The 27,094-nt window shown below is 34.5% G+C and overlaps 1 protein-coding gene and 1 non-coding gene across 10 annotated transcripts in view; both read right to left on the bottom strand.

The window, feature by feature from the left end:
* The window catches only part of DPP8 (dipeptidyl peptidase 8), a 76,297-nt gene that overhangs the window by 17,829 nt on the left and 31,374 nt on the right, over nucleotides 1-27,094 (bottom strand). For 8 of the 9 annotated variants that reach the window (XM_037833663.1, XM_037833667.1, XM_037833665.1 and 5 more), the window contains 12 exons: nucleotides 24,314-24,424; nucleotides 23,114-23,242; nucleotides 22,394-22,455; nucleotides 21,602-21,702; nucleotides 20,214-20,391; nucleotides 19,215-19,374; nucleotides 17,020-17,099; nucleotides 10,123-10,275; nucleotides 9,337-9,472; nucleotides 7,481-7,626; nucleotides 3,920-4,066; nucleotides 2,559-2,711 (listed from right to left, as the gene is read on the bottom strand). In XM_037833663.1, coding sequence (XP_037689591.1) covers nucleotides 2,559-2,711; nucleotides 3,920-4,066; nucleotides 7,481-7,626; nucleotides 9,337-9,472; nucleotides 10,123-10,275; nucleotides 17,020-17,099; nucleotides 19,215-19,374; nucleotides 20,214-20,391; nucleotides 21,602-21,702; nucleotides 22,394-22,455; nucleotides 23,114-23,242; nucleotides 24,314-24,424 — 1,556 coding nt within the window. Of the gene's footprint in view, nucleotides 1-2,558; nucleotides 2,712-3,328; nucleotides 3,493-3,919; nucleotides 4,067-7,480; nucleotides 7,627-9,336; nucleotides 9,473-10,122; nucleotides 10,276-17,019; nucleotides 17,100-19,214; nucleotides 19,375-20,213; nucleotides 20,392-21,601; nucleotides 21,703-22,393; nucleotides 22,456-23,113; nucleotides 23,243-24,313; nucleotides 24,425-27,094 lie in introns of those variants that run through there. The other variant, XM_037833672.1, reaches the window with a different exon arrangement.
* LOC119533546 lies at nucleotides 14,256-14,359 on the bottom strand. Its single transcript, XR_005216673.1, has one exon. It is a non-coding gene; the product is annotated as a U6 spliceosomal RNA (small nuclear RNA).

Below are 27,094 nucleotides of genomic sequence, written 5' to 3'. Positions count from 1 at the left end.
TACCATAAGTTTTACCCTTGGGAAGACGGTTGCTGCAAAGGAGAGGCTAGGCCTCCCTGTATTTGTGCCTAAGAGTCTCCTCCTGAATGCCTCTTTGTTGCTCAGATGTGGCCCTCTCTCTCTGGCTAAGCCAACTTGAAAGGTGAAATCACTGCCCTCCCCCCTACGTGGGATCAGACACCCAGGGGAGTGAATCTCCCTGGCAACGTGACTCCCGGGGAGGAATGTAGACCTGGCATCGTGGGATGGAGAACATCTTGACCAAAAGGGGGATGTGAAAGGAAATGAAATAAGCTTCAGTGGCAGAGAGATTCCAAAACGAGCCGAGAGATCACTCTGGTGGGCACTCTTACGCACACTTTAGACAACCTTTTTTAGGTTCTAAAGAATTGGGGTAGCTGGTGGTGGATACCTGAAACTATTAAACTACAACCCAGAACCCACGAATCTCGAAGACAGTTGTATAAAAATGTAGCTTATGAGGGGTGACAGTGGGATTGGGAATGTCATAAGGACCAAACTCCACTTTGTCTAGTTTATGGATGGATGTGTAGAAAAGTAGGGGAAGGAAACAAACAGACAAAGGTACCCAGTGTTCTTTTTTACTTCAATTGCTCTTTTTCACTCTAATTATTATTCTTGTTATTTTTGTGTGTGTTCTAATGAAGGTGTCAGGGATTGATTTAGGTGATGAATGTACAACTATGTAATGGTACTGTAAACAATCGAAAGTACAATTTGTTTTGTATGACTGCGTGGTATGTGAATATATCTCAATAAAATGATGATTAAAAAAAAAAAAAAAAAAAAAAGATTAGAGAGCCAATTCTAAACACTCCAGAGCCAACTCAGAAATCTCATTCTTAAAATTCTGTTTCTCAAAAACCATTCTTGGTAGCAAAATCTGTATTAGTCAAGCTTCTCCAGAGAAACATAACAGACAGGATTCACACACACACACACACGTATGCAAATATTACGAGATTTATTACAGAAATTGGCTCACGCGACTGTGGGAACTGGCAAGTCTGAATTCCATTGGGCAGGCCGCAAGCTAGAAACTCCAATGAAGATTTTTTATGAATTCCCCAGGAGAAGCTGGCTGACTGAAGTACAGATATTCTTCTTTCTGACTGCTGAAATCATCAGTTCTTCCTTTAAGGCCTTCAACTGATGGAATGAAATTTCTCTCATTGCTGAAGGCAATCTCTTTTGTTGACAGTAGATGTAATAAGGCATAGATGCAACCAACTGACTAATGATTTAAATCTACAAAAAACCCTCACAGTAACAATCAGGCTAGTGCTTGCTTGACCAAACAACTGGACACCATAACCTAGCCAAGGTGTCACATGAACTTAACCATCACAGATGGCTAGCATTGACAACTTTCAACTACAAATTTATAGGCTAAAATTATCCTCAGGCTTTAGCTCCATGACTGGGGCATATATGGTCTCAGACAATCAAAGTGGAGTGACAAGGTCAAGAATTCGATACTTTGTGAGTTAGTCAGCTTCATGTTCCATGAGTGTGCTACAAACCATACCCTTAACTTGGGCTAGGTGGCATTCAAACGTGGGCCCCTTTGTTAAAAGGGGAGACTGAACTGGAGCAAATGAATGGCTCAGTGTAAACTCATTCCTGCTATTGGAAAAAAAAAATGTGTGAGAATTATCAGCATTAAATGGGAAAAGCAGCCACTTTCTTCCTTTCCTTTTTTAGCCTCTGTTGGGTCTACAGAATTTAAAACAATGAATAAACTATATGTAAGTACTAAAAACTTGCCTTATTTTAAGACTCCCACACATAATTATAGGTTTAAATATTCTTATTACTTTCTCAACTGCTTTAAGCCTGGGAAAATTATGGCAGCTTTCAGAGTTCATTTTGTGGTTATGATAAATAAAAGGTATCTGAATGTATACATGGCAACAAAAATCCTAATTTTTTTTTCTTAAAAGAAAAAATTCCTTTTCCAATGTAAAATAAAGTCGTTACTGAAATAACAAAAAAAGAAAACCACTACTCATAATTATCTCTCCCTTAACAACTGTTAGCTTCTTAATGTATTTTCCTCTAGTAAGAATTCGTTTATATAATTATAAATATTGTTTACATAATTAATAATTTATTTATTCAACACAGATTTATTGAGAGCCTACTATTGGTCATGTAGTGTGCCTGGCTGCTGGGGATACAGAGCTATATAGGGCAGACAGGTACCTGCCCTCAGAATTTCTAGTCCAACAATTAAACAAGTAATTACAATTCAACATGTAAGGGTGCATGGTTTACTAATTCATGACTCTCATAATTTTTGGCATATGTCTATAAACAGCCAATAACTGGTCATCAGCTTGACAAATGTTATGTGTATGTATATGTGCTATACGTGTACATTTATATCTCACATGGCTATTAAACATACAAACTCAAACATTCATATTACTGCCAACTCTTTAAACCTTTATAAAACAGGCATTTTCTCATATCCTCACAATTTACAGAAAATTCTACCCTCATCACAGAAGTAAGTACAATAGGAAGTCACATACCCTGAAGATATCTGACCTCTGCATTAATGCCATCAGGGAGAGGTATCCTCCATAGGACCAGCCATGGATGCCCACGCGATCTAAATCAATGAAATCATACCGAGAAGCTAGATACTGGAGTCCTTCCACCTGATCATCTATTTCTATTTGACCCTGGCAAAAAAAAGGAGAACATTTCATTGATCCTAATCAATAAAATTTCATATTATAAGAGTACTTATAGAGCTCATAAATTTTTTTTTATAAAAATACTTGTAGTTTTTTAAGTTTGAAATCCATTATCAACTGAGATTTGCTTGCTCAAATAATAATTGAAAAAATCTATTCAGAGATAAAGGTCTACACCTCCTGTTGCTAGCCTGTACTTGGGTTTATTTACCCCTTAGTCATAAACTTCTTTCCTATTTCTGCCCAAACTGTCCAATGCTATAATCATTTGCATTTGTTCTGTTATCTGCTAAGAGGTCAGCAACTTCCTTGTAACAAGCCTTCCCATACCCAAAGACAAAAAGATTGACTAATTTTACTTCTTCATTTTAATACTTAGTAACAATAAAGCAGAGGGAATCAGTCATGAAGCCTGGTCCTATTTTCCCATCACACTACCTCATACTATCTCTTTAAAGCTCTATTATGTTCTAATTCCTACCACCACCACCACCACCGTCTATATTACTACGCCTGCCAGTGCACACAATCTCACTTCCCTGAGCCTAAAACAAAAATAAAAACAAAAAAAAACTTACATGAGAATACAATATAAGGTCAAAGAACTGGCTGTGGGAGAAAAATCCCCATGTCTTATTCAGCATGTCCAATACACTGGCAAACACAGTAACTGCCTTACTGTGTAAAAGGAACATCGGATTCTCATCATTTCCCAAAGCAGCAGAAAGGACATGGGGCATCTCTAAAAGGTAGCATTTAAAGCTTCCTGCAGAGAAAAAGAGGCTTGTCACAAGGAAGGCACTAATCAGTTGGTTTCCCTCTTCACAGAGGACAGAACAAATCTCATTTATTCCTCTCAACAGCGTACAGGATGTTGAAAACTAAATGGTGCTGCCTTCTGGCTAAGCTGGATAGATGAAATAGAAAGAGAGGGTATTTCTATGTAAAGTGGCTCTAAGCTCCCTGAAGTTACATACAGGTAGACATGAACTAGCCTACTGAATATCGATTTGCATCTTTCTTCTCATCCTCCAACTCTAACACACATACAAATCTTCTCTCTGTCTCCGCCCCCCTCCCCTCCCCCACTCTCTTGCAGCCCCTTCTTCCAACTATCTCTCTGGGGTTTCACACCAAACTATGCAACAGAAAAGATGTAACTCTTTAAAAGAAAAATGTTTTTATGCTCACACCATTTTATATTTAAAGGCGCCTTCAAATTTAAGCCCTCGGTGACAGGATCCCCTGTTGTCTATCACCACAACCACATAACCCAGAGAGGCGAGGGTATTCAAACGGAAATACTTGACTCCTTTAAACCGATTATTCACCAACTGCACCTGAGGAAGAGACACAACTTCAGTGAAATTCATTATGTGGATGGCATACAAAAACACAAGAGAGGCAAGGCTCTGCAAACTAAATTTTTTGTTATTTTGTTTTTCTTAAAATATAATTTTTAAGGGCTTTTAAATATTTTCATGTTTATGTTGCTTCTTGCAACTTCACATTCAGGGTTCAGGGCAATTACTGACCAACAGACTTAACAACTATAACCTAGACATTAATTATATACAAGACAAGGGAATTAACCAAACCATAGAAAAAGTTACCAAAATGATTACTTTTACCCTGAAGATGAATCATGTCATTCCAATGACAGTGACAAGGGTTAATAAAATCATTTTCCCTTCCCACATATCTCTTCTGGGGTTGTCTCTGACCAGCAGTGGGAATAACTTAGAATTTTTTCCTGTCATACAAAACTCATTGTTAGAGGGATAATTTTTAAATCCCTTTATCACCCTAGAAACTATACTTCAAACTTAAATATACTTTTGTGATTCACTGGAAATAGAGTATCTAGTGAAAAGAGGACAATAATTAGTGAACAAAAGGTTACAGAGTTCTAGTGGACACTAAGATAGATATTAAACAAAAAAGGTTCTGGCAAAAATCAGAAAGATGTTTTCTCTGGCTAAAACCAATAGAACACCAAGTCAGCCAGGACTTAAATAAGAACTGATGCTATCTTCAATCATAATATCTACTGAGTTTACTGGGCTAGATTTTGCAGGGAGAAAAGGAATCTTCTCTTTTTGCACTTTCGGATGTTTAGCACCACTACAAAAACTGCCAAACTGATATTCCCGCTACTAGTCTTGCTGTCTTACAGATTCTTCACATGGCGGCAGTGTGATCTTTTAAAAACGTAAATCCGATCTGACTTTGCTGTTTGGCTTCCTCCAATCTACCACTGCCCTTAAGATCTAAACTTCTTGCCCTGGTTTTTGGGACCTTACATTATCTGGCCCTTCACTATCTCTTTGACCTCACCTCATACCATTTATACCCTTGCTCACTGTAGTCTAACCATATTGGTCTCCTTATCAACTGTATCAAGTTGGTTCTCACACCCGGACCTTTACATTTACTGTTCCCTCTGTCTGAAAGGCTCTTCTCGCAGATCTTTAATGTGGCTCATTCTTCATCATCATTTGTATCCTTAGAGAGGCCTTCCCTGACCTTCCTATCAGAACAGCTCTCCACTACATCTTAGTCACTTTACTATGCCCTTCCCCAGAGTAGTTTCTTCATAGCACTTCCATTATCTGAAATTAGAGCATATTTATATTTCTACTTGTTTACTTGCCCCACTAAGCTCGGACAGGGTGGGGCTTTAGTCTCTGACATTCACTGTGATCCTCATTGCCTAGAATAGAACCTGGCACATAAGTAACTCAATAATTATTTGCTGAATGAATGAATGAAAAATTGAGACATGAGAATGATTCCCCTTCCTACATTGGAAAGAGGGGAACTGTTGGACAAAGGTGTTTGTTTTTAAAGGGAGGGAGCTGAAGAAAGAAATACTAGGCAAATAAGAAAACAAATTTAAAGGAAACTACCTTACTTTTTGCCTGCGGTCACATAGAAAAGATAGTCTCAACTGATATGGACTCTTTCCCCTAGAGCCAATGTTTCTGTCTTTGCAGCCTGGAGCCCTGCTGCTTCCGGAAGAAAGTACTTAAACATAATGCCCTCTGGCTCTGGAAATTGAAGTCTCCTTTATTATCAGTTCTTCAAAACCTGTGTCCTGCTATCACCTAGCTGGCTTTCTTTTGCATTATATTTGCAAAAATTCAAAGCAAAAACCTATGTCTGCTACATAGGAAGCACCATAAATATTTGTTAAATAAACATTAAAAAATACATAGCTATTATCAATCAATGGAGAGTTTAAATGCCTTGATGACTTTAATGGGCAACATTCATTGCTTTTCTTGTATTTCGTTTTTGTCTGACCTATAGAAATTGTTGCATTTAGTGATAAAGTGATTCATTTTATGCTATGAACTGTGACATTCTTGCTGTTTCTACGAATCTGCACTTTGACCAGCCCTGCCTGACTGAATATACACCAAGAAAGAACACAGTTTAGACATGAATGTCACACTCTTATAAAATTTAATCAAACGTCACAAGACTATGGTGTGTTATTAGAAAGACCTGGTCTTATGCTAAGAAGTTTCTTCATAATTAACCCAAATGGAGCCATCAGGTAAGAGGATGAACGATCTCTTGATCTCTCGGTTGCTGAAGTGCCAGAGGCACTCTAGCATGTGGAATCCCAGGGGGAAATATGCCTGCAACTGAACACCATATATTCCTTTGACCTCACAAATTTGAATGCTTCCAAGATACTTTGAGAGAAGAACGAACAAATCATCCTATGTCACCTACAAGCTTTTCAAAAACCATATACTGGAATTCACTTTCAAGCATTTCCAATATGATTGCTTCTATAAGTACAAAAAAGTATAAAGTATATAAGAAATAGAAAGTACTCCAAAATATTTTGTTTAATGTGCAATTCGGCCTAAGACATTAAAAACTTAATTATTTACTAATTGAGGAGTCCTTTAGTCATAAAGTCTATTAACCAGCTTGTTTTTTAGTGTGTCTTTCATATTTACATATCTACTGTGTCATTTCTTCATGGAAAGGAGCTAAATTGCCAGATACTAAATAACTGGTAAAATTAGAAAGAATATTTACTGAATCCAATAGTTATCTATGAAAGCACTATGACTGTATTCTGATTTCTTCAAGGGCTCAAAGTAGATACATAAACAGGAATAAACATTTTAAATTACCAATTAAACCAATTTGCCTATTTATAATACGTTACTCTGACTGCCAATACATTTACTTAATACCACAGCTAATATTTAATTCAGAAAAGGAAAATAAAGGTGTAAGTTTCTATACAGTGCTGAACAGTAAGTAGTTCAGTATTAATCCCTAACTAGCTGATAAAAGAATTCTAGTCTGTTTGGAACAAATAGCTTTTAAATTAAGGGGGGAATTCACTAGGCTACCAAGCCTTTTTGAAAACATCTGTTAAAATGTGCTTTATTTATCAAGAATTTAATTATTTAATTTTATTTCCCAAACAAGTTTTCCTTTGTTTAATTTCATTTCCCAAACATATTTACCTACTGACATGAATATGCCACTCCCTATAAAGTTCTCACTGCAATTAAAAAATTAACTTATTGACTTATAAATCAGCCATCTAACAAAACCTAGCTTCTTGAAATTCCTAAACTGAATAATCAGAACATTAAACCAGAATTCAAAAAAAGCAGAGGCCTGACAGTGCTCAAAATCTCAAAACCTAAGCAACCTGACTAGACATTTAAAAAAATACACACATGCACACATGTATAAATGTAAGTAAATATGCCCACCTGGGGACCACCGTAAATGAACAGTACAGTAGGGTATTTCTTTCCAGGTTGTAGATCATGAGGTTTGTACAGCATCCCATACAATGTAAAACCAGTAGTACTTTCGAAAGAGAAAATTTCTGGAGGGGTATAGTCAGGAAGAGGACCTGTAAATAGGTAACATACACAGCCTATAAAAGGAGTTCTTATGCGCGCTGTATGATCTGAGAGCAAGGAAGAAGACACTACACCCACACACAAATAACTGACCATCTCCCTTTCAAGTAACAGTCTAAAAATTAAGCAAGAACATTTATCTAAAAAAAAACAAAAACAAAAAAACTGAATGGTAATATCAAATTACCTATTTCAGAAACAGAACACACAATATTCTGAATATCTTTGGAGTCTAGGAGGTTTGTACTCAGGGCTGTATAAACACATTGAGCCTGGTCCAGTACTGTTGGTTAAGACTTATATCTGATAAGAAACTGGAATATAAATTTAACTTGTAACAATATAACTTGGTCACAACAGGTGCTCAATAAACATTTGTTTAATTACAGTGGTCATTAGAGAATAGGCCTAACTAAAACCCAGAAAAAAAAGAAAGTCACAATCAGCCTCTGGTTCATGAATGCTATACAGACCTCTCCCAAGTGTTTCATATTAGAAATTCTGCCTGAGGACATTAAAATATACCTACACCCTTTGGTTTTGCACTAATTTCTTAATAACTTGGTAGATTAAACAAAAATAGATTGAACAAAAATATTTAACAGAAAAAAAAGATTTGGGGATAGCGGGCTAAAAGATACATAAAATGAGTCCATATTTACACATAAGAAATCAAGCAGACGGGAAATTTATTGTTGTTTGTATGTTTCCACATTAAAAAAAAAAATAGATAATGACAATTAAATGTAATACATATTCCTGGACTGGATCTAATAATGGAGGAGAACAGACTCAAAGGGACATTATTGAGATGAAAAAATCGGAAATATAGACTACAAGCTTTATATCATCGTTAAATTTCTTGAACTTCATAACAGTACTTAATAAAAGTGGTTACTTAAATGAATATTCTTGTTCTTAGGAAATATACATGGAAGTGTTATGTGTTCAAGGTACAAGATATATACAACCTACTCTCAAATGCTTAGAAAAAAGTCAGACGGTTGGGCGGATGGATAAATAGAATGATATGGCAGATGTGGCAAAACGTTAAAAGTTGGTGGATCTGGCTGTCTGGGTGAAGAGGTATAATGGAGTTCTCTGTATGGGTTTTGTATTATATTTGCAACTATCCTGTAAGTTTGAAATTATTTCAAAATAAAAGTTAAAAAAAAAAAAAGAAGAGAATTCACAATTGTCCTCACTCCTATATAGAGCAAGTGCTCTCTTTACCTTTTATTAAGTTGGCCACTGCGGAGTGTTTTAAAAGTTTAGGAAACATTTGCCTTTCTTTTTTTTAAAAAAAGAAAAGTTTAGGAAAGCTACCAGCTGGTTATCCCCTAAAGGTGCAGCTTCCTTGCTCAAAGAGTCTTACTAGATCAGTATATACTAGCTTAAAGTTCATTTGTTTTTTGGGAATCACCCAAATGTATGAATAACATCAAGTTTCCTAGTTGATACCTTAACTATTTCAACCTTATTTTCAAAAAGGCCTTCCAGATCTGCTCCTGCCTGGAGTTACTAGTTGACAGAATGGGACAGGTGGGAACAATCAGGAGCCCAGCAACTCAGGGACAGGGATTGGTCAGTGATGACAGATGGGAAGATTCTGTCCAAGAAATGTGGACATACGACACAGGTGCAGTGCACTAATATACTAATTCTTAGTATTTAAAGTCAGGCGCAGGGAAAAGGAGTACCTGCTGAATCCAAAATGGTGGCCCAGAATTCCTTTGTTTTGCAAGTTGGGTCATCTTCAGGACTTGATAGTTTGTAAAGGGACACACAGTGTGGATTCTTCTGGTTACTATACTTACTTATAAAGAAGTCACAATGCTAGAAAAAGGATAAACAATTATTATTTTTCCCCAGGAAAAAGTTAAAAAAAAAAAGGGATTATCTGCTGTTACATCTGCACTAATGCTATGGCAGGAGTATGGTAAGAGTGTGACCATTTATGTGTATACACAAAGCTGAAGTTAAGGCTAAGCTCTTTAAGCCTTTTCCTAAGAGAATTAGACTTTCTGCAGGACAATTTCACCAATTTTCACATCATTCAAAAGAAGAAGTATATGAGCAGAGAGTTTTTTATAGAATAGGAAACCCTTTTCAAAAAAGGGAATTAAGAGACATGAAACATAAATGCAATGTGTCATTCTGAACTGGATCCTCTCTGCAAAATAGACATTATTGAGACAATTGGCAAAACACGAACGATGTCTGAGGATTAGATGGTAGTAATGTAAAGATGTCAAATTTTGATGATTGTATTAAGGTTATGTAAAATGTTTTAGTTTGTAGGAATTATACATGAAGGTATCTGAGGATGACAAGCATCATAGCGACAATGTACTCTTACAAATGGCTCAGGAAAAGACCTTTTCTTAGTGTGCTTCAATTTCTCTGTAAGTTGGAGATTGTTCAAAAAAAGGAAGGAAAAAAGAAAAGAAACAAGAAAAAGAAAGAAGGGGGGGGGGACATAATACCCGGCTGATGCAGCAAGAGTGGGAATAGCCACGGTCGGTCAGCCTTGTCACCTCTCCAGGATTTACATAACTGACCACGTACAGGTGATGCTCTAAAGGGGAGTCTTTGGTGCCTTCAAAATATACCAGCTTTCTGACTTCATCCACCTGGATCTGCCAAAATAAAAACAAAAAATCAGTGTCAGCATGACCTTGGCAAGGCCAGTAAATCAACAAACAACAAATATCTAAAAAGTAGTTCTCAGGCTCTAATTTTATCCTGAATCATCTGACTCAGACTTGTGCCTCTTTTGCATTTTGCTACCAACACTAACAAATCCAAGTTAGTTTTGTTTATGACTTAAAGCTAAGAATAGATCCTGTCCAGAAGGAAAAAGAGACACCTGACCCACCTAAAGTAATCTGTAGATTCAGCACAATCCCAATTAAATTCCAACAACCTTCTTGGCAGAAATGGAAAAGCCAAACATCAAATTCATATGGAAGGGTAAGGGACCCCAAATAGCCAAAACCGTCTTGAAAAAGAACCAAGTTTCTGGGAGACTTATACTTCCCAATTTTAAATTTATTATGAAGCTACAGTAATCAGTGTGGCACTGGCCCAAGGACAGACATACAGACCAATGGAACCGAACTGAGAGTTCAGAAATAAACACTCACATCTATGGCCAACTGATTTTGACAAGAGTGCCAAGTCCATTGGATAGGAAAGAATAGTCTCTTCAACAAATGGTTATGGGAAAACGGGATATCCACATGCAAAAGAATGAAAGTGGACCCTTATCTCACATCATTCACAAAAATCTACTCAAAATGGATTCAAGACCTAAATATAAGTACCCAAACTATATAACTCCCAGAAGAAAACATAGGGAAACCTTTTTAGCACTGTGTTAGGCAATGGTTTCCAAGACTTTACAGAAAAGCATGGGTAACAAAAGAAAAAATAGACAAGTGAGACTTCATCAAAAGTAAAAACTTTTGTACATTAGAGGACTTAATCAAGAAAGTAAAAAGACAACCTAAAGGATGGAAGAAAATCTTTGGAAACCACATATCTGATAAGATTTAATAGTGAGAGTATATAAAGAATGCCTACAATGCAAAAAGAAAACCCAATAAAGAAATGGGCAACAGACATGAATAGACATTTCTCCAAAGAAGATACACAAATGGCCAATAAACACATGAAAAGATGCTGAACATTATTAGCCACCAGAGAAATGCAAATCAAATCCACAATGAGATACCATTTCACACCCACTAGAATGGCTACTATTAAAAGTGATGGAGTAGATGTGGAGAAATGGGAACCCTTAGGCACTGTTGGTGGGAATGAAAATGGTGCAGCTGCTGTGGAACAGTTTTGAAGTTCCTCTGACAGACAGGTTAAGTATCATATGACCCGGCAATCCCACTTCTAGGTATATACCAAAAGTACTGAAAGCATGGTCTCAAACAGATATTTGCACACCGATGTTCACAGCGGCATCATTTACAAATGCCAAAAGATGGAAGCAACTGAAGTGCTCATTAACAGATGAATAGATAAACAAAATGTGGTAGTCATACAATGGAATATTCTTTGGCCATAAAAAGGAATGACATTCTGATACATGCTACAACATGGATGAACCCTGAAGATATGTTAAGTGAAATAAGCCAGACACAAAAGGGCAAATATTTTATGATCTTACTTATATGAAACAATTAGAATATGCAAATTTATAAAGTCAGAAACCAGAATACAGGGTATCAGGAGCCTGGCAGGGCTGGCAAATAAGGAGTTAATGCTTAATTGGTACAGAGTTTCTGTTTTGGAGCGATAGAAGAGTTCTGGTAATGAATGATAGTGATGGGTCCAACACTGTCAATGTAACTAACACCACTGTATAATTGAAAGTGGATAAAATGGGAAATTTTAGGTTGTATATACCAGAATCAGAAGGAAAAAAACAAAACAAAACAAAAAACCATGGAACTGTACAACACAAAGAGAGAACCCTAATGTAAACTATGGACTTTAGTTAATAAGTGTAATAATATTGTTTCATCAATTGTAACAAAGGTATCACACTAATGCAAAATGTTAATAATAGGGAAAATTGTGTGTGCATGTGTGTGGAGGGGATGGGGTATATGGGAACTCTGTACTTAATGGCTGCATGATTTTTCTGTAAATTTACAAATGCTCTAATACTTTAAAAAAAGATACCTATATTGCATGCTGTTGGCAGAGTTTTCTATCTGTTCAGAATGTGTGCTTTTCCTAAGATACAATAATTATTTCATTAAAACAATAATTTTTCAGAGGGGAAAAAATACTGTATAGAGTAGGTTAGGGCAAGCCATTAATGTATACATGAAAGAATCTAATTTTAGCATTTTATATATTTCTCAGTGCAGCATTACCTCGGGCAGTACTTTTTTGATCTTTTGTACAAATTGCAGAAGTGTTTTATCTATTGGGTTGAAGAATATTTGAAATGAATCAGTTTCAATACTGATATAGTTTATAAAAAAACATGGATAAGATCATTCAAGTCTTCATTCAGAACTCAAAAACTACAAGTAAGCTTACCACTAAATTCACTTAATATTCTTCCCAAATTATGGTAAGAGTCTAAATAAATGTTTTTCTTTTACTGTGCCTTTTTAAAAAATTTATCTTTTATTAGAGAAGTTGTAGATTACAGAAAAATAATGCAGAAGATAGAGTTCCCAAATACCCCCCCCCCACATACACAGTTTTCCCTATTATTAACATTTTGCATTAGTTTGGTACCTTTGTTACAACTGATGAAATAATAGTATCATAATTATGCTATTAACTATAGTCCACAATTTACATTAGGGTTCACATTTGTACTATACAGGTTTTTAAAATTTTTTATTCTTATAAGAAATATACAACCTAAAATTTGCCCTTTTAACCACATTCAAATATATAATTGAGTGGTGTTAATTACATTCACAATGTTTTGCTACCATCTCTGTCATCCATTACCAAAACTATTCCATCACCTAAACAGAAACTCTGTAGCAATATAAGCACTAACTCCCCATTTTCTACACCCACCCCAGCTACTAGTAACCTGTATTCTAAATTTTATTTGAATTATTTCATATCATTGAATTCATATATTTTTGCATCTAGCTTATTTCACTCAATATGTTTTCAAACTTCATCCATGTTGTCACGTATATCAGAACTTCATTCTTTCTTACGGCTGAATAACATTCCATTGTATGTATGTACTACATTTTCTTTATCCATTCATCTGTTTATGGACATTTGGTTGGCTTCCATTTTTTGGCAATTGTGAATAATGCCTCTCTAAACATCAGTGTGCAAATATCTGTTTGAGTCCCTGCTTTCATTTCTTTTGGGTATATTCCTAGAAGTGGGATAGCTGGGCCTTTGATAATTCTATACTTAATTTACTTAAGAACCACCAAACTGTTTTCTACAGCGGCTGTACCATCTTATAGTCCTGCCAACAATGAATGAGAGTTTCTATTTCTCCACATCCTCTCCAACACTTATTTTCTGTTTTTGTTTTTTTTAATAGTAGCCATTCTAGTGGGTGTGAAATGATACCTCACTGTGGTTCTGATTTGCATTTCCCTAATGGCTAATGAGTTCAGCATCTTTTCATGTGCTTATTGGCTGTTTGCATTATGTTCTTTGGAAAAATGTCTATTTTGTTGGTCTTTTGTCCATTTTTTTAATCATATTTTTAAATTGTAGAATATAACATATATACTTAAAAGTGATAGCTTTCCAAGTGCAATTTAACAAATAGCAAATTTCAAAGATTATAGGTTGCAATTCCACAGTTTCAGTTATTTCCCTATTATGAAATATAACATATATACAAAAAGGTAATATCTTTCAAAGTATGATTTAACAAGTAGTTATATAGGAAATGTTCACAGTTGTTATGAATTACAATATCATAGTTTCAGTTATTTCCTTATTGTGAAATATAACATATATACAAAAAGGTATAGCTTTCAAACTACAATTTAACATGTAGCTATAGAACAAATTTCAAAGGATGTTATGGGTTACAGTTCCATTTCAATGCTTTCCTTCTAATTATTCTAATATCCTTGCAACTAAGAAAAAGAAAAATATGGAACACATCATGAATTTGCATGTCATCCTTGCACAGGGTCCATGCTAATCTCCATGTTGTTTCAATTTTAGTATATGTGCTGCCAAAGTGAGCACTTTTGTCCATTTTTGAATTGCGTTGTTTTTCTTTTTGTTGTTGAGTTGTAAGATTTCTTTATATAATCTACATATTAACTCTTTATCAGATATGTACTTTCCAAATATTTTCTCCCATTCTGTAGGTTCTCTTTTTACTTTCACGGTGAAGTCCTTTGATGTGAAGAAATTTTTAATTTTGGTGAAGACCATTTATATATTTTTTTGTTGTTGCTTATACTTTTGGTGTGAAATCTAAGAAACCATTGCTTAACACAAGGTCCTGAAGATTCTCCCCTACGTTTTCTTCTAGGAGTTTAACAGTATTGGTTCTTAGGTTTTGATCCATTTTGAGTTAATTTTTGTATATGGCATGCAGTACGGTTCCAACCTTCCTTCTTTTGCATATGGATATCCAGTATTCCCAGGACCATTTGAAGAGACTGTTCTTTAGTCACTGAGTGGACATGGCCCTCTTGTCAAAGATCAGCTGGCCATGTATGTGAGGAATTATTTCTGAACTCTCAAGTTGATTTCATTGGTCTGTTTGTTTGTCTTTGTGCCAATAACATGCTGTTTTGATTGCTGTAGCTTTGCAATAAGTTTTTAAATAGGAGAGTGTGAGTCTGCCAACTCCATTCTTCTATTTAAGATGGTTTTGGCTATTTGGAGTCCCTTACCCTTCCATATAAATTTGATGATTGGCTTTAACATATCTGGAGAAAGTAGTGTAGCCAGCCGCACCCCTGCACCCTCCTCCTCAGAGCTGGCCTCCCGCCTACTGTGCCTTTTTAAAATCTTCTACCACCCTACTCAAACACTGATTAATAAAATTCAAAGTAATATTTTATACAGAAAAAACCCACAGATACATGTCTAAAAGGAGCTGTTTTAAAATATCACATTTCTTCTCCATCATCAAACATTTTTTAACGTGAATGAATAATATCGTTGCAATTTATAGGTCCCCATATGACGTATACAGAAAGGGATATAAATGATAGGAAACGTAGAACAAACATTCATGAAACTTCACAGGTATGTGTTAATCTCTGCAAAATATTAGGACTGATTCTGCACTTGACTGAGCAGCCGGAAGCTGGGCCTTTTAAAACTGAAGAAATAGCCAGTTGATTCCCTATTTCCATCTTTTCTTTGTTTCATGTAACTACAGGAGTATCAAAATCACCTAGAGGGTTTGTTAAACACAAAGGCAGGGCTCCACAAACAGAGTTTGATTTAGAAGTTCTAGGATGGGTCCCAAAACTTGAATTTTTCACAAGTTTCAGGTGATATTGATGTTTTGCAGCTGGCCCAGGGACCATATTTTGAAAATCATCCCTCAACAGGGCACACAGGCTTAAAAGTCTCAATGGTTCACCCATTACTGCCATTTGAAATCTTTGGGTGGGAAAAGGATCACTGGCAGAAGCAGAGAAGGAAAAAGGTAACAACAACAAAAAGGACAAGGAGAGAAGGGAAATAGAAGAGGAAGAAGGAGAGACAAATTCATCACGTAACATAAGGAGGAAGAAAATTGAAGCACGTGATGACAACTAGTAGAGAGTAAATTAGGGCGCCCAAATAAGGTTCAGCTTTGCAAAAATAATATTTGGGGAGTTGCTTGAATATTATCTAATGGCTCTTATCCTACCTACATCCATTACACAGCATGAAATTTACATTAGTGTAGTTTTCTATTATCTGTACACTAGTATTTTTCTCAGCTAATGATAATGTCTGAGGTCCCTAAACAGAAAGAAATATATTTGGATATATAACCAAAAGGCCATGTGAAACCTTCAGTGGAAATTGGACTTTAAAGGTCACTTATGATATTCTAAAAATTTATAAACAAAAAAAAACCTGGGACCCAGATCTGATTCATTCTTTCTCTGTAATCACCCCAGGGACTACCAGTAACCTCTCTAGTAACCAGTACACATAATTCTTCAATAAACTCCATATCAAGTAGAGGAAATCTCACTGACTTAACTGTATGTATCACACATGTCAAGGATGGAGTTCTTAGAGATCTTGTGAAACTAACCACCTAACTTGAAATAAATGCAAGGTATTATCAAAGGGAAAAGAAAAAAAATCAGGATCCATTGACTTGTCACAGAAATCTACATGCTAAGAGGAAAACAGTGGATGGACTTCCTTTCTCTTCCTTGTCAATATAAGCTCTGTATAAATGCTCATCACTCTTTGCAGGGCCTGGCTGAAAACTTAAGAGTTATGAGATAGGTAGGAATGTAAGATCATTACAATATTAGAAGTAGTAAATGTGAGTTCTAATGTAGAAATTAGATGTAAACGAGATTTCTAATATAGAAATTAGATGAGTATTTTTAAGAGATTTAAAAATAATTTTCAAACTACATCCTAACACACAATTTTTGCCAGAATCTGAAAGTGTGTACCAACTCTTTCCTTATTAGATGGCAACAACATATTCAAAAATAGTGACCATTTGGAACCAGAACACATACAATACCAGGGCTATAAAATGAGTAAAATTTATAATTTAAACTAAGATTCTTCCTTTCCAACAACTTTAGTTCCTTTAGGCCCTAACTTAATATTTTCAACACACTGTGGTCAAGTTGCATTACTGCTTTTTAGTACTGCATACACACAGCAGATATTGACCAAAGAGTATAATAAAAAGAACATACATTAGATCCATGCCGGCCAAGAACTTCCCATTCACCACTGGTAATTGCTATTTCCTCTTTGACAGGGCACTTGAAATCACCTAAAGATAAATATAGTTATAATTCAGTACTTTATACAACACTATTAGCAAATGAAACAATGAAGAATAGTATTCCATACTCTTTTTCCAAAAAAAGTTGAATTTAAAAATCCAAATTATGCTTGGGATGATGAAAATGTTTGGAACTAGATAGAGGCAGTGGTTGTACAACATTGTGAATGTAGCAAATGCTACTGAATTGTTCACTTTAAAATGGTTAATTTTATATTATATGAATTTCATCTCAATAATCTCAATAAAAAAGTATATTTTAAAAAAATTCAAGTCATAAGTCTTCACAATATTCTGGAATAATGATGGAAGGATCCATGTAGATAATGTGAAAATAGCAAAATAGATTCTTACAGCGAAGCTAGGAAAAAAATTCAAAAGCACTTGCATTCTCAGACCTTTGGTTAGCCAAACAAAGAAGTCTAACGGCTTGACTGAGGCATTTCTTTCAGAAATCCCACAAACTATTTTCAAAGTCACAGAAGAATTTTAATGTAATTGCTTTTCATTTGCAAACAAAACAAAACAAACAAACAAGCCAACCCTGAGTAAGTTTTTGCCATAGTTAATACCAACACGTCCCATTTATCTTTAGGAGATTCTGTCTTACAGATGAGGCTCTCTCAGTGGCCTAAAGAGGAGGTTAGAAAGTGAAAATCATTTCTCTTTTTCTAGCTTCTAATATATAGGACTATGGGGAGTGACAGTTGAAGACAACATAATATGACATAGGGTTTTAAAAAGGGGCCCACACAAGTGAAAAAAAATCTACTTAGTTTAATTGTTCTTAGATACAAAAATTCAACTTAGTATTTACAGTCAGAAAATATTAACACATATATAACAAAAACTATTTGTTTCACATTATAATCATTTAAGAAAGAAACATGAAGGGAGGAAGAAAATGAAGTGGACATCAAGGAAAAGGAAAAAACAAGAAAAATTAAGACGAATGGAGAGAAAAGGAAAGGAGAGGTAGACAACCTGAGGGGCCCAGAAATAGACACTGACAGGGAGCAGGGATTGGTGTTCCGAGATGTGTTAACACTCTTCTTACACTCTTCAGTTGAGGCATACAATTTTAAATTACCATCTTTTTATTGCTGTCCTTAAACCGCTGTCTTAGTTAATTAATGCACAGCTTTTTGACTAGTCTTCATCATTAAACTTTCTGGAAATTCCCTACAAGGATTTAATTTCCGAACAACATTAGAGTTGGTAAGGGCAATTTTACACTGAGGGCCAAATTAAGTTAAGGATCTCAAGGAAGACATTCTTTACTTCGGATATACAAGATCTTGCTGCCTTACAAAATTAGGCTAAGAAAAAGCAGCAGAGTCAAAGACAGTATTCACTCTGCTAGCCCCTAGATGTAGCTCACCATTTCCCAAATAGGAATGATATCTAAAAGGCCATGTTGAATGTGTTACGTTAAAACAGCTCTAAAGCATGTAACAGAATGTAACATAAAGTGCCAAAACAAACTCTATATTATTAAAACAGACTACTAAAACTCCTGTTTAAAAAAATGGAGAAGTAAATATTCAATGTACCATTCCACTTTTTCTAGGCTTGCACATCCATTCTGTGTTATATTACCTAGAAGGAAACCAACACTTTTTAAAGAGAAATTAACTTCAGCTGACACAATACTTAATTTTACTTTGGGCAACCTAATTCTATCAATCCAAAGAGATGAAACTATATCTCTTGATATTGACTTCAGTGAAGATGCAGAGAGTATAAAAAAAAAACCCAGTATGTAAAAAATACTAATAATTGTATAACATTTAAAAAATAGCTTTCTTAATATAAAAATAGTATGGGCTCACTTTAAACAAATTAAAAATTATACCAAGGCAAAAGCAGAAAGTAAAAATAAGTAATTCCACTATCCAGAGATCCCACTATTAATAACTTCTTGTTTATCTGTCAAGAACTTTGTCCTGTTTTTTTCACATGCATGTATTCATATATTAAACTTACTATTTAAGGTTAATGAAGCAAGTACTGATGTTTATAAAGTACACAAAAGAAACATACATTACTGTGTCCCTCCCACCTTCTGCCCCCAATATTTTTTAATAAAAACCAATTTCTTACTTGGAGCAGGCAGTCCTCCATTGGATCGTTTATATTTGCTCTCCTTTAAAATGGATGTGATTTTATACAAATGACGGAAACCTGTTTTGCATTCTGAGGCAAAAATAAACTCAATTTCATCTTCGTGACTTTGGGGAAAAACATGAAAGATGTCATGGATCTGTAAAATGAATAGCTTAATTTACTATGCACATTAATGAAAATACTACACAAAATTAATTATGCTAGAGAAAGTAGCATTACTTTGTAAACATATTTGAAGTATAAACAATTGTCAGTACTAAGAGTGTATGGTATATTTATAATTACAGATTTTGCCTGGCCCTTTAGCATTTATCTTACTTTAGCCAAATATTTGATCCATTGAGAAATAAATGTTTTCACATGGAGAAAAAAGAATATGTAACCAAAAACCTTTTCTCACCGTCTCTGTAATCCTTTGAAATATGGTGCCAGGTTTGTTTAATAGAATAAATCTATTACAGAAATGATGAGGAAAAAATTTTTAAAAAATTTTCTTTCCCAAAGAGAAATATTCTAACAGTTGAGGGGAAAACAGACATTCATCTGTGTTATGTGAATCATATGAGGTCTATATGCAGCCAGTGAGTGAGTTGGCTTTATTTACTTATTTTGTACCTTGAGTTTTTTCTGGTGAATTGAAAAATGCAAAATTCAGTCCCAAACTGGTATATTTTGATATAGTCGGCCAACTTAAAAGAGAAAGTCTTTTCTAGACAGGTCTTTTGAAGTCCTCTTAGATGATGCTGTATATTTAACATCTGATGTATCCAGGACCAACAGCAAATCTGCAGCAAGGGATTTCTATCTATAAATCATTCCATTCTAGAACCATCACTCAGACTTGAAATAGTCAAACTAAGGAAATAATATGGCTCCTTTGTACTGGGAAAAAAATCATTTTCATAGTTTGCAATGAAACAATTTGCTTTATCATTCTGAGAAAATATTTAAACAAGTACAGGAAAAACTGCATACATTTATCCAGATGTCTGTTGTCTCTTCATAGACAATCAATGGTGTAACAGAGTCTGGAACTGACTCAATGAGTCTCTGTCTTTCCATGGCATCATCTTCTACTGGGATAAATAATTCAGGCGAGATCAGTACTATCTGTAGGCGAGTTTGGGAGCGATCTAGTAGGATGGACCAAGCACTATTTAAACAAATAAAAGAGAAGCACTAGAAATAAAGCAAGCTCTCGAGAAACGAAAAATACTCTCCACTCTCCCCTATCATTTACAAATAGTTAATTAAAAATACTCTACATTTATTTTAAAAAGGTAAACTTGAATAACATTTTTAAAAAGCAGTTTTCTTTAAATTTCTAAAACCACAGGCGGCCTTTGAAATTGTTTATTCCCCCTAGCATCAATAAATGCCAGGTAAACCCTTGAACATTGTTAGTGGAAATATAAAATGGTGCAATTACTGTGGAAAACAGTAGCGTTTCCTGAAAAAGTTGAACACAGAACTACCATATGACCTGGCAATCCCACTTCTAGGTATATATCCAAAGAACTGAAAGTACGGATCAGACAGAAATTTGTACACCAATGTTCATAGCAGCATTATTTACAACAGTCAAAAGGTGGAAGCTACCCAAGTGTCCATCAATGGATGAATGGATAAACAAAATGTGGTATATCCACACAATGGAATATTACTAAACTGTAGAATGGAATGATGTTCTGATACATGCTACAACATGGCTGAACTTTGAAGATACCACGAGGAGTGAAATAAGCCAGACACAAAAAGAAAGATATGTATGATTTCACTATTATCACATAACTAGACTATGTGAATTCAGAAACAAGAAGTAAATTACAGGTTACCAAGAGTGATGGAAAAATTTTGGTAATGGACAAGGGTGATGGTAGCACAACACTGTGAATATACTGAACACCAGTGAATTGTACACTTGAAAGTAGTTAAAATGGACAATTTTATATTGTATTTATGTTATTTATTTATTTATAAATGAATGAATGAATGCTAGACTCATAAAATTTCTGTCATCTATGTTTAGACAGAAACTATATACAATCATCTTTACATAAAGCTTTACAAATATTTCTGCTTAAATTATGCAAGTAAAAAAACACAGCACTTAAGTGTGAGCCTTAAAGTCATAAAATTTAACCACAAATAGCACTGTGAAACCATGACTTAAGAGACAGAATACACTTAAGCTTGTAATCCTTTTTTCACAAATCCACAAGTCCACTTAGTTCAGGAAAAATTCATCTGCAAGTTTACATGTGAAGGCATGTCTAACTATAAGGCAAACCTAACAGCACAGACATTTCTAAAGCTCTGGAACATAAATTAGTTGTAAAGTGGTGACAATTTAACATACGCACTATTTTCCCTCTGGAGTCCATCCGGCTCTGGCAATATATTCAACTCCTTCAAACAGAATCTCAAAAGGTTGAATTAGTTCCTTATCTATGACATCTATAATCTATTAAGGAAGAAAAAAAAAAAAAGAATCCAGTTATAGAAAACTTAGATAATAACTAGCTCCCTAGTCTACTTAAACCATTATCTAACAGCATGATACCTTTTTTAGACCTAGGTATCAAAAACCCACATGCAAGATATAGCAAAACCAGAAGTAAGCTGTGAGAATCCAGTTTTTTTTTTTACTTTAGATCTAATCTAGTTTCTAAGAAAAATAGTTCTCAGTTACCTATATTTTAGCTGAAAATATATTCTGTAATATATTAATGAAATGGCCCTGACTAAGCAAATATTTTTCCTTTAAAAGTCTAGCAAAGAAAACTGCTTTTTAATAACCTTATATTCATGCAGCTTTTAAGCATTTGACTGCCCAAATGGAAAGCAGCTGTACAAAAGAAACCTGAGATATTTAATCCACCATAGACATCCCAACACAGAAGGTAACTAACCAGTTAACAACCACAATACCTTTTTTTTTTTTACAGTCATCTGGAGAATTAACAAAAGCAAAGAATAAAGACTATTGGAAATAACTGGTGAATATACATTTCAGGTCAACCTGAAATCATGATCCACAGCTGTCTCAGCAAGCTCAATGAATACAAAAAATAAAAAAGTATATTTAAGATCTCTACTTGACTAACTGAGTAGGCTAGTCAAATAACATAGTCAATTCAACATTTAATACTCACCCTTCCTTCAGCATCAATCATTATTTCCGACATCTTAAAAGTAACTTTTGGATTTGCCGTGCCTTTAGAAAGAGACATAAATTAAAAGTAATGTATATCCGAAATTACTCATTTTTTTTTTTTAGGTCAGATAACAACTTTACTATTTAAATGATCTCAGGAAATGCCTATTTTAGTTCATAAGCAGGGAACTAGTGAGACTGCATTTTATCATACTCAACATCTTTACATTTCAGTTAAGTCAGAAATATTCTATATAGTCAGGGCTTTATTGCAAAAGAATCTCAGAGCACCATTTCAAATTCTTATCTTTTAATGTGGGTGTCAAAAAAAAAAAAGGAGGCTGAAAAACATCAAGAGTCAGTAGGAAATAAAGTTGGGAAATTTTGTATCATTTTACAATTAGAATGCTGTAAACAGCAAAATGGGGAAAAATCACTAATACATTAAGAATGTAATTCCTTAGAAATCTTTTATTTGCTTACAAAGGCAGCTTCTTATTCATTCTTTGAAGTAACCAATTCTGTGCACATCCCCACCTTTGAAAATAATGAAAAAGGATAAGCCTATAATTCAAAAATCTATTATAGTGACACTTAATGAACCCATCTCTACTAAGGCTATCAATGACCAATGCTGACTATCTTTGGGTGACTGCAGAGAGAATCTTGTCTGGAAAGAGGAAATGAATAAATATAAACACCAGGTAGATTACAGTACCTGTTTTAGGATAACGGAATGAGTCTGCCCTCCTTGTTTCCAACATAGGGGATGTAACATGAATAATTTCCACCTCAGATTCATCATTTTCTTCATACAGAATTCTAAGAATTTTGCCACCACTGGGAGCTTAAAAGGAATTTAGATGTTAAAAATTTAGAAGAATTAATCCAGAAAGCACTCATAACCGACCACACCTTCTAGTATTAGATCGCCCATAGTGAAAATAATTTATGTAAAAATGTTGCCCTTTATGTATGAAGATATCACTAGTCTTTGCAAGTGGCAAGATGAATTATTCCTAGACCACTTTTACTATCTAAAGGTTACTCTTTTTGGAGGGCAAAAATTGAAGAGAGAAAGTATATATATTTTTAAGATGGGAAAAACACTTTTGAAGGGTTTTGGTCTCTACATACCTTAAAATGAGTACATTCTTTGTTGAAAAAGGAATTATCTAATTACATTTATAATATTTCCTATAAAAAACATAAATGCTGTTTAAATAGAGTCTGGTTGTTTTGAATGGTTTCTCTTTCAGGTCAAAATCATTTTCTAACAAAATTATGACAAAACATTTAGTAATTTAAAAGATTACACAATATTAGAGTACATCACACAGGAAATATATTACTTAATGAGATTTGTTTTCTGTTTTATATATACTGTACAGTATATGTACAATGTATTGGGCTACAATGTAAACAAATTTCTAAACTGGATCAAAGTCAAAAAGTTTGAAAGCTACTATTTTAGAGGGCTGGTAGCAAAATACTTGAAAATTCACCCAGAAGAAGGGATTTGTTCCCTTTTTTCCTCCATTTGTTCATACACCAATTTGGCCACCTGTTCATGCAGATACTTTATCTCAATCATATATTCTTATAAAGACTTATTAGAATGTGGTATTTTTTATTTTGCCACCAATGTAGCCACTGACATTACCAATACCAGCTTTAAGATGAAAAACTGGCAAAGGGATGTGAGGGATCTGAAGCACTAAACAATATAAATGTTTTTATTAGAATTCATTATAATGGGATATAGTCTGTATATTCCAAATAACTACTAGTAGAATCCAGTCTTCATCACTTTAGAATCTATTATCTAAGATACAGAATCTGTGCACTTAACCAAATGGCAGCTGAACTTCAGAATACTTTTAATTGACCTATGATATATTACTTTGAATTCCCTTACTTGATTCAGCTTCTGGACACCACCAATAGCCAGAGTATCTATCAAACTCTTCTTGAAGAACAAAGGTAGCAACTCCAGCTGATCTGGGATCCTCTTCCATGTTGGCTAGCTCTGGACAAACATAAAAGGCAACATTATCACAGGAAGCTATCTTTTCTTAGGTAAAGCAGAAGAACTCAGTTTGAGAGGTAGCTGCAATATAGTGGTAGACTCTAGAACCAGAGTTCAAATCTAATTCTATCATTTACCAACTGTCTGACCTTGGGCCCATCACTCATTCTTGCACAACTGAAGTATTCTACGTATAAATGGGGAGAAAAGCCTACCTTGTAAAGTTGTTATGAAGACTAACTGTTCATTGTTATTTTGTTGTTAGGATCATGGGAAAAAGAATACTCATAAAGGGTCATAGTGACTTGTAACTCTATACAGAGAAGTAGATCTTAAGACCTAAAATGGATTTTACAGATCATGTAATTCAACACTTCTCTCTCCTCTTCCTTCCTTTCAACCAAAGCAGCTCAATGTTTATCTGTTTTACACTTAGGTTGCCAACTAATAATCTGAAGGGAACTCTTGCTTAAATTAAAAACAAATCACAAAGCCATAATTATAGGAGATTTTGTGACATAGGGCAATGTTAACAATATACTTAAGCAAAATAAAACATAGCAAATTACTAAATAAGTACATTATGATTACATTTATAAAAATGTTATATGCATATATTTTAGGTACTGGGATACAAACTAAAATGTTATCAGGGCTTATCTCCAAGTAGTAGAATTATGGGCAAGTCTTTTTCCAATTGCTGTATAATTTACAAATCTTACATGTACTGTTTATTTTTGACAAATGCATATATTTGTATACCACACTTCTTTCTAGTCAAAGAACATTTTCAACTCCCCATAATATTTTCTCATGCCTCTTCCTAGTCAACGCCCACTCCTGCCCCAGAAGCAATCATTGATCTGATTTTTACTACCATTAGGTCAGTTTTGCATAGTCTAGAAATCATACAGTATATATTTTGTGTCTGACTTCTTTTTGAGATTCTTCAGTGTTGTTACATGTATCAGTTTGATCCTGTTTATTGCAAAATAGTATTCCACTGTATGAATATAATTCAGTTCTTTTACCCATTCTCCTATTAGTGGACATCTGGGCTATTTCCAATTTGGGGCTATTATGAATAAAGTTTCTATGAACATTCTTGTACAAGGATTTTTGTGGACATAAATTTTCATTTATTGTAAATATCTAAGAGTTGACTGGCTGGGTAGCATGGTTAAGTGTTGGTTTAACTTTATAAGAAAATGCCAAATGGTTTTCCACAGTGGTTGTGTTATCTATAGTCCTATCAGCAATGTGTAAAAAGTTCCTCTCCTACATTTGGTGTTCTCAGTCTTCTTCATTTTAGCCAGCCTTAGTAGATATATAGCAGTATCGCAAAGTGATTTTATTTTCTTAGGCAAGTCTCAATTTATTATTTTTGTTTACCTGCATTTTCTGTATGTCTGAAATAAATGTGCAGTATCAACCTTACCAGAAAACTGTGAGTTCAGAAGTGCTTAGAATTCAGAATTTTGGGGATTTTACATATATTGTACATCCATCATATTTTAAGTAACATCTCTAGCAGGTTTATCAAATACCTTGTAATCAAATACACCAATATTCCTGCAGCAAACTTATGAACTGCCACACTAAGCAGGATTAAGATTATAAATATCTTAAGGTCAGTTCAGGTCAGGTTTTACCACCAGGTAAGTTTCAGCACTAAATTAATGAAAAAGCTTTCATTTTCAGAGCTTTTTGAATTTTGGAATTAAAGTTAAAGCCAAGACTAGCGCTCAGTTTTCTTTTATCTTTCAACTACTCCAAAGTTTATCTCCTATATTGTCTTATATTTTGGTCTTCTTCAGATATGAGGATTGGTACTGTTCACTGGTATCTCCTCATCACTTATTACAGATCTCAATTCTTAGTTATTTATTAAATTAATAAGGTAAGTCATTTGAGAGTAAAGGCTGGTATTCTATTTCTTTTAAATTCTTCCATCACACTAGGTAGAGAATAAACATATATGCTGACTATCTAAATCCACTTAAAAGTAGACTTTCCCTTGGAAACCTATTGTGAATAGGCGGAATAAGTTGATGATGCTCAATCCCTATCTACCTTTCTATCTAAATAAACACTTATATAGCACTTACTAACTTTCAGGCAGTGTCCTAAACACTTCACAAATATTAATTCATTTAATCCTCATAGCAATCCTATGAGGACAGTCCTATTATCAACCTTTTTAAAGATATGGAAACTAAGAGACAGATTAGGTAACTCTCCTAAGGTCACAGAGCCAATGAATCTCAGAGCTGGGATTCAAACCCAGATAGCCTGGTTCTAGATTGTATTGTTAATCACTACACTAATCCTGAGTAATAAAAAATAACCATATGCCTACATGCACAATGAATAGAGAGTAAAAACACTATTAAAACATTCTTTAAGGTTCCAGGGCTTTCTACTTTAAATTCTTCCAATCTTCACAATAATACTGTGTGGAAAACAAGGCTGTTATTTTATCAAAGAAAAGTAGACTATAAAAATGCCTTAATTCCTAGAGTTATATCTGAGCTTTGCAGTCCCAGACACAAGTACAATAACTAGTACCTAGTGAGTGTTCCATTTTTTTGACAGTGTAAAAAAACAGCTAGGATTTCTAACACTGATTCAGTAACTATCAGCCTAATCTTTCTACTGCCATTGATAGCT

Source organism: Choloepus didactylus, chromosome 4 (assembly GCF_015220235.1).
Source record: "Choloepus didactylus isolate mChoDid1 chromosome 4, mChoDid1.pri, whole genome shotgun sequence".
Lineage (NCBI taxonomy): Eukaryota > Metazoa > Chordata > Mammalia > Pilosa > Megalonychidae > Choloepus > Choloepus didactylus.
This window is presented reverse-complemented; position numbering and strand designations above follow the sequence as displayed.